Below are 8,914 nucleotides of genomic sequence, written 5' to 3' on the forward strand. Positions count from 1 at the left end.
TGCCTACTGCAGGGGACTGTGGGCAAATCCTCCCTCTCCACACATGCCACAACCCTCCCCAGCCACCATTCCCCTACACACATGCTCACAAACCCCATACGGACCCACACCACATATCCACGCACACACCCACACCCTCTCCCACACCCTAGATACCCACACCCCTCCACAATATACTATAGTAAGACTTCATTTTAAGCTATTATACTATCACCTCTATGTACACTACACGAGTGTATGTAAATCAGGGCAAAAATATTTTTTGAGATCAAATTAATGAATGTTGTAGTAAATGTGTAACTTTTAGAATATCATTTGGTATTTTTCTGATTCCAAGATGGCAAACCCTTACGTAAAGGAGTACTTCGGGGGGTGGGGGGGGTGGGCAAAGGGAGGAACTTCCAGTTGCAAAGGTCAGGGACTATGAGTGGGACTTCCTGTCCCAAGATGACCAGGGGTGGGGCGCTTGTCAAGTAGTGGGGTTACCCTTGTGGTCCTCAACGGCTTGCCAAAACTCGGTAAGCGGCTCTATATATGCCCGAAATAATTGCCTGCCCCTGTATTAAACTCTGTTAATTGCAACCTCACAATATGTATATTTATTTCTTTTACTTACAGGTTATACACCCTGGATGGTCATGCTGTGCATGGCTCAGATAAGCTAGAAGATAATCATTATTATGTTGCAGGAGGCAAAGAAAAGTTTAAACATCTGCCATATTGGTGTTCTCCTAGAGTTCCTCCAGAGGTTCGGCGGTAAGCTCTCTCTAAATCCATTTTTATCTGGAAGGGCTTGATATTGCAGGATTCTAAGCACTCTGACCACTACCTAGCAATGACCATAAATATATGCTTAATTTTAATCACATGAGTAACCTTGAGCCTATGGGCTTTGTTGGGTTAAGGTTAGAGCGCTCAGCATCACTGATCTCATAGTTGCTTTCCTTACAACTGACAGTGTTTTGATTTTTTTGGATTTGGTGCATTGCCTTATATTTCTCAGTTTGACTGTTATTCCAATAGTATTCAAGTTTCTGTCCATTTTAGTGATTTTTTTTAACCCTTGTGGGCACTTGAAGGCCTGATCCTTTTAAGGTCTTTTGCCACTATCAGTGCTTAAATAGAAAAGGCATGGTGTATACCCTCTCTGTGATGCTGTGGTATATTTTTCCATAAGTAGCTTGATGCAGCTTGACCATCAGAACATCTGCCATTTTCATGTGTGTGCACGTCGTCATAAATTTCTGAAACAAATATTGGCCAAAGAGTTAGCAGATGAGATGATTTAAAAAAAAACCCATTCATAATTCATGTTGCTGTGCTGAAGATATATCTACATTTTTTCAGTCTATTTCTCTATTTTAAATCACAGCCTTAATGCAATAGTCAAACATTTTGTTTTGCTTTTATATTCTATGATTAATTTTAAATACAGTTATCTTAATGCCATTCATAGCTAAGATGGATTTTCCATTTCTGTGCATTTCTGTTCCAGGATTATATTGCTGGAACAATTCAGGAGCTTTTATTTTTTTTTAAAAATGTAACGTATAATATTGTTGATGTAATTATTAAATTAATTTTTCCCTTGGGATTTCTATGAGCCTTTTTCAAGCTATAGCAGACGTCAGTTAAAAAAGAAGGTACTGAGTACCCACCCATTTTTGATTTGGTTTTCTTGTTTTTCTGGAAGTGCTGAGTTATGCAGTTTCTATGAAGTATCTCTCTGGGATGTATGTGGTTGACTGCTTTGAACTGATTGGTATATTGAAAATATAGTTTGAAGTATTAGACAATACTTATGGATTGTCTAGAGACCTTTACTGTAGCTATTTTTCTGTGAACTTTTAAAAATTGTCATTTTGCCAAGAAAAGAAAAGCATCCATCATTTTTTGTGTTATTGTAGAACAGTATGGTTAGTTCAGGCTGTTTAGCTTATTTTGAGAAAATGTTACAATCAGCACATTCAGCCATTTGCTTTTTCCCTCTCCTGTGCTTATAATTTCATTTTTGTTTTTATATTTCACACACAATTCTAAAACATTATTTTGCACTGGTTAATTGATGGAGCACATGGCTTAATGTGCCTTCTGATAGGATGATATCTATTACTTCTTATTCATTTTGTGGATTTAATATCACAGTCAAGTCTGGTTTGAAGATTTAATTCACTAAAACTCACCTAGATTTGCTTGCAGTTCATCTTGGAACTCTTGAAGTTGGGTAGGACCAGGGGCTAGATCCAATAAAGGACTCAGGATGAGATTCACAAAGTGCTTCTGTCCCCTGAATCTTTGAAACTCACCTCTGGGAATAGAATTCAGAAAGCTAAGATAGCCACTTAAGTTTCACATACTTTAAATGGAGAGTCTTAAATACTCTATCTCAGGGGCGTTAAACTCACTTTCTGTACTGGGCCAGATCTGGAATGTGGGGCTTCTTGTGGGATGGATCTAGCCTGGGGCAATGGTGAGGTAGCAGCAGTGGCTGTTGTGGTAGCAGTGGGGTAAATGGCCATGAGCCAGGTGGCTGCTTGCCATGGTGGAAGCAGTGCAAACGACAGCATAGTATGCAGAGGCTATATGGGCATGGCCCTTGTTTGCTCCACCCTGCTGCTGGTGGCCATGTGCACCTGGGCCCCAGATTCTGTGGCAGGCCACTGCTTGCTGCTGGTTGCACCCTTAGACTCTCGCCCAGTGGTAGCTTGATGAGCTGGATGGAATGGTTCCATGGGCCAGATCCTGCCCATGAGCCATATCTTTGATTCCCTTACTCTTTCTCATACTGGCCCAATACTTTAGAGAGTTCCTTAAGTGTTCTTGGATCTGATGCTGAGGGTATTCTTACCTGAACTCATTTATTTCTTTACTAGTTTTCATTCTTCAAGCTAATCTTCCCAAAGTGAGGCTGCTTATCATAAGAAATGGGTCAAATGAGCTTTTTGCTGCTATATACTGACAAGGCAAAAATCCCTTTATCTCTTCTCAGCTTATGGGGTTAAAGCTGAGGGCAGCTCATTTTCAAATAACACTTGTCAGAGTGCATCACTGAATGCATTTCCATTTGCTCTGATTTAGCTCAGATGCCCATTCTTGAAGGTCAGCAACTTTATTTTATTAGAGTGCACTGAGCTCCATCAGGTGACCACCTGGAGTTCTGCCACACACTCAGCCAGCATTATTGACTGGACATGTATCCTGAATACATATATTTAGTAGTTATTCTTTGTTCTTTGGCTAATAAAGAATGGTTTCTTATAATCATAATTATGAGTCTTTGATGGAACTGGTTGTATGAATATCCTATTTGTGATGTGCACTCTTGATGTGTAATCTGGACTTTTTTGAACAGCAGTCTTCGCTGAGGTTGCATGTCCACCTGATTTATCTTCTCTCCCTCCACATGAGCCCCCAAAGATAAAATAACCAGCCATGTTACTAAATCAGTAGTATCAATCCATTCAAGAAGGCAACCATTCTAAAAAACATGAGTTTAATTTGGCAAGGCACTGTTCTTCCCTGGATAGATCTCTGTTCCAAGTGATTAAAAGAACTAAGAAAGGTGGGAGTTAGGAGTTTTATTTAATTAGATTGCAGGATTGCTATCTCAAACTGTGCATCAGACTTTGAGGAGACTTAAAGCCAGGGAGTAATACTTTGAAAAGGGATGATCCTTTCTATATCTCAGCAAAGGAGGCACACAGATTGGGGTCTGTTTTAAATCCTGTTGTTATATGCTCTAGCACAGCACTATTCATGTTTTGGCCCCATGGGCCTTATGAATGGAGTGGGGTCAGTCTGTGGGCTGGATGGGATGGGGCCCTGTGCTGTCCTCACATGCCTGGATCGGCCCGTTCCAGAATGGCAGTAGTTTCTGAACAGGAACAAAACCTTGTGAAATGAGTTAATTAAAATTTTAAAAATACCTCAGACCTCAAAAAAACCTTACTAGTGTGAGATAAAAAGATGAAAGTAGATTCTTGTACTGGATGAAAAAGTATGAAATCTCATGCTTAGGTCCTTGCATTGAATTCTGGGAGACCAGTTTCTTTAAAGGAACAGATAGTCCAGATTAAAGAAAATGCAAGACGGGTGGTCCTTTTAGTTTTATCTAATGAAGAGCCTGTTTCTTGCATTTCACAGGGTAGGACATTTTCTGGACTTTACTGGGACAGCTGACATCCTTGCTTTCATATTTGGGCACCATGGATTGAAAGATGCAGGTCATGAACACTTTCTGGCCCTGCCACCTTTTAAATCGCTGCCTCCATCATTCAGTTGGGCAGTGCAGTTGTCAAAGGGAAGGCAATGGTTTTGGCAAAGCCCTGTACTTCTTCCCGAAAATAAAGACTGCTTGGTTTGGGGAAGAGGTGGAGGTGGTGGCAGCTATTCCCCTAATTTCCTGGATCAATCTGGGAGGGCAAGGGAGTAGTGTGGCAAAATCCCTAGGTGGCTTCTCACTCTGGGGACATCAGTGTGAGAAGTGGGTAGGGAGCTTGCAGCACTGCTACCTCTACTGGACTCTTGGTGCCCAGGTGCTGAGGAGAGGAAGAGAGGAAGCAGTCCTGCAATTCCCCTAAAGTGTGAGAAGCCAGCAGGGAGTAGCTGACAACTTCTCTCCTCTCCTGGTCTGTGGTAGGGGCAGGAGCAGCTGCTCCCCCATGCCTTCTTCAGACTGGTGTGACCTTGGTGTCAGGAAGATGGGGGCCTTTCCCCCAGCTCCATTTCTTCTGGTTTCTAGGAGGAATTAAACCAGGAGAAGTAATACAAATGGTCCTTCTCCCAGAAGAAACTTTCCCAGGACCAACTTCTCCTTGGTTAGAGGTGGCTCATATTTTTCCCAGAAGTGCCATTTTTTGTCCAGGAGAAAGGGCATGAACATGTGTACACTTTTGGTTTCTACCAGGAGAACAATGATTTTCCTGGTAGAAACTGAATGTCTGTACATGGTCATTATGTGATCTTGGGACAAGAATTCTGGCAGACTGAGCATAGGGATTATAGGATCCTGTGCCAGGACCAGCAGGTTGAATTTTAAAGGTCCAAACTAAGCCTATAAATAACACTTGACGTCTGATCTGCATCAGTACCTGGGACCAAGAATCATATATTTATAGAGAAGTAGGGCTGGAAAGGACCTTGAGAGGTCATCTGGTCGAACTGCATGCCTGAGGCAGGATTTTCCCTATCAAACCATCCCATACAAATCCATTATTTTTAACCTCTTATCAAAAGTACACAGTCAACCCTTACGTGAAACCCAAGATATTACACCCTAAGTTGGCACAGGTAAAGCAGGGGAATCACAGTGGCCAACATCCTGCTGCTGCTATGGTTGTTAAAAAATTCTAGAGAGTTCCCAGGAAGAACACCACACCGCCGTTTGAGAAGAAGGCAATATCTCCACAGTCCATACCAATCTGATCATGGGGTAAAATTCCTTCCTGACCCCAAATATGGTGATTGGTTTGTTCCTGAACAGAGGAGCAAGACCCTCTAGCCAGGTAACTCTGGGTTTAAGTCCCAGCAGGAGCACTGGCACATCCCAGTCAAAGTCTATTCCAAAGTCCAGGAATGCCTAGGAAAAATATAGTCCTTGTCCAAAAATAGTTGGAGAGTCTGAGTTCTTTGAAGCAGGATTGCTTATACTTGGTATTGTTTTGTGTGATAAACACTCCTGAATATTTATGCAGTTTTCAGAATGTTGACTAATGACATTAGTTGCAAATGTTGACTAATGACATTTGGGAAAACTATTTAAGATTGAAGACAGAGTAGATTTGCCCCTTATGGATTAACTAAATCAGTGATGCATAAGCTTTCAGAAGCCGTATCTTACTATTTGAGATGTTGTGAAGGTAGTGTTGAAAGCACAGCTTCTACATAGAAAGCAGTGATTAGAATATGAAGGGTAGGGCAGGGGGAGAGAGAAAGTGGTGATACTAATGGGAGAGGCAAGGTGGGTAGGAGAGAGAAAAACAAATTGGTTAACTGATTGAGAGAGGTAGGGTTAGGTTTAAAAAAGGGAAAGTGACTTGCTGCTTGGAACCTAGCAGCTATAATTGTTATATGCTTATGAGCCTATAGTAATGAATGTGCAGTTAAACCTCCTCAGCCTTAACCCTGTTTCCTCCATAAAGGGTGCCTATACACGTGCTCTGGAATGGGGGGGGAGGAGGGGGGCATTTTAATTACAGTGGTTCCTTAAAACGTCTCTAATTAAAACGCCCTCAGCGTCTCATGTATTCAGTGTCCCACATTTCAAAAGGTGGCAAGAGCGCTTTAACTAAAGCTTGTTTGATGAGCTGTAGTTATAGCAGCCCCACCGCCATTTTGAAACATGAGGTGCTGAATACACGAGACGCTGCAGCACATTCGAGCCTTCAGATTAGAATGCTACGGCAGAATTGAGTTGGCTCCGACATTTTCTAGTAAGATTGCGTTGGAGCACGTGTAAAAGTGAACAAAGTTGCAGCGATTTAGTTTACTTGTATCACTGCAGGCTCATGCATACATGGGAGCTGCAGCATAAGAACTGCTGTACTCTCTTTTAGCCTTTCACCTGTACGTAATCTGGGCAGATCTGGGCCAGGTTGGTAGTGGGTGTGTGCACTGTTTAAATACCACTTTTGCTAATACGGTAAAATTAACAAAAACATTATATATAATATAATTGTATATTATTTATTATTTTACTAAAAGCATACAATGAGGTGATCCATTCTACCAGTTTACACAAAATTAAAACAACATAATATATGATGATGCAAAAAAAAAAGAAGCAGCGGTGAACAATAAAATAAACAAGTGAATTCTATTTGATGTCGGCCCTTATGCTTTATGCAAGTAACTGAAGTACACTTAAGGAGTATAGGGCAGGTTCTGTATTGTCGGAGAAGCTAAATCAAATCACTCTTGGTGGTCTTGCTTATTCTTTGAAGTTGTTACCCCATTTGAAGATCTTTTTAGGGACTTGGGTATAAGTGAGCTGATGAAATCATTCCAGTTCCTACTGGCCGCTGTTTACTTCCAAAGACATCCAGTCACAGTGACTGGATTGTGTTTGAGCTTTGGGAATTGAACCCTTTTGTCCTTGCAGCTGATTCTTCCAGTCAATGTTTGAAGCACATTTGGGCCTATTGTGTTTTCAGATTTTGATAGAATTTCTTCCTGTTGGTTTCTGTAGGGACTTGTGCTCAAAACATGAATGGTATGATATAATCTAGGGACTAATATATGAAAGAAATCTTGCAGTGTTGTCTGTATATATTGAGCAGGGATCCGGGTTTTCTGTTTCCCACTGAAAAATGAAGAAAACCATAGATTTCCCAGTTTAATTGGAGAAAATGCAGATTTTCCCTTTTAGCAGGGAAACCTGTGGATTTCCCCATTTTGCAAAGAGCTCTGCAGGCTGGCTGAGTTCCAGCCTGCAAGAGCTGTTTGCAAAAGGGGTGGGAAGCCCCAGCCCTGCCTGGATGCGGAGGGAGAGGGTGAAAGAGCGGGACCCAATGCAATCACTTACTGGAGGCTGCCTCAGGAGGAGGATCAGTCTTCATTCTTGGGGGTAAGTGGGGCTTGGAGGTTGAGAGGCAGGGCTGGGGGGGAAGCTGGCTGGGAGCTGAGGGAGTGAGGATGGGTTGGGGGAAGACATGGAGTTGCCTGCCAGCTGGCAGGCACTCCTGGTGGGGTCTTCCCCAACACTTTCCCCTCCCTCAGTCTGGGCAGGTGAGGGGGGCGGAGGGAGCAGAGCATGCCCAGGGTGCGCAGTAGCAGAGGGGCACTGCCAGATCCCCACCTCAGCTCATTCTCTGCCCACTCCCAGGAGCAGGACCAGGGGAGCGAGGGCAGCAATGTCTCTATTCAGGCCACACACGTGCTGCCTGGCCAGGGGGGGAGGGGGAGCTCACATGCGGCAGCCGCCGCCCCTACTGCACTGCCTCCGCTGCACCTTGCATCGCTTCCTTGCGGCCGATGGTGAGAAAGCTGCATGGGACACGGGACACAGTGGTGTGGTGGCGGCTACCACATATTAGGCCCCCTGGGCAAGCTGGCATGTGAGACCTGCAAAAGGCCACTGTTGCCTTCACCTCTGCTTGGGGCAAGTGGTGCGGGGTGCAGTGGTGGTGGTGTAGTGGTGCTGGCAGCTGCCGCCACATGAGCAGAGGTGCAGTATGGAGGAAGCTGCTATCAGCAGTGCGGTGGCAGCGGCAGCGTGGTGGCAGTGGTGGCCACTGCATGCCAGCACCACTGCAGTGTCGCTGCTGTGCCCCACATTGCTTACCCAGAGTGAGGCCAAGGGGGTGAGGGCAGCAGCGCCCCTCAGCGAGCTGCACATGCTCGCCCAAACGGGGCGGCGGAGGCTCACACTCAGTGGCCACCACCACATCACCACGTTCTGTGCGGCTTTCCCACCGCCGACCGCGGGCAAGTGGCACGAGGTGCAGTAGCAGCGGTGCAGTGGTGGTGGTGGTGGCTGCTGTGTGCATGCACCCACCCCTCTGGCTGGGCAGTATGTGTGAGGCCCGCAGAGGGGCACTGCTGCCTTCGCTTCAGTGACCCTGCTCCTGGGAGCTGGCACAGAGTGAGTCGAGGTGTGGGGCAGGGGGACACTGCGGTGTGTTGCATGGGGCTGGCAGTGCCCCTTGCCCCTCTGCTGCTGTGCCCCGGTTCCACTCTGTTTCCCCCCTCCCCACCCACCCAGGCTGAGGGAGGGGAAGTTGTTGGGGAAAGTTCCATCAGGAGTTCCCGCCGGCCAGCAGGCACTCCATGTCTTCCCCCAACACATCCTTGCTCCCTCAGCCCCCATCCAGCTTCCCCCAAAGTGGCGGTGGTGTGATGGCGGCTGCTACATATGAGTTTCCCCCTCCCCGACTGGGTGGTGGGTGTGTGGTTCACAGAGGGGCACCGCTGCCCT

At 45.2% G+C, this 8,914-nt stretch overlaps 1 protein-coding gene across 1 annotated transcript in view; it reads left to right on the top strand.

Moving 5' to 3' along the window:
- DCDC2C (doublecortin domain containing 2C) overlaps positions 1 to 8,914 on the top strand; it is a 108,537-nt gene that overhangs the window by 51,147 nt on the left and 48,476 nt on the right. The window contains exon 5 of the mRNA XM_006034224.2: positions 619 to 756. Within this exon, the coding sequence (XP_006034286.1) occupies positions 619 to 756 (138 nt within the window). The remainder of the gene's footprint in view (positions 1 to 618; positions 757 to 8,914) is intronic.

This window comes from Alligator sinensis, unplaced genomic scaffold (assembly GCF_000455745.1).
Source record: "Alligator sinensis unplaced genomic scaffold, ASM45574v1 scaffold2_1, whole genome shotgun sequence".
In the NCBI taxonomy this organism is placed as follows: Eukaryota; Metazoa; Chordata; order Crocodylia; family Alligatoridae; genus Alligator; species Alligator sinensis.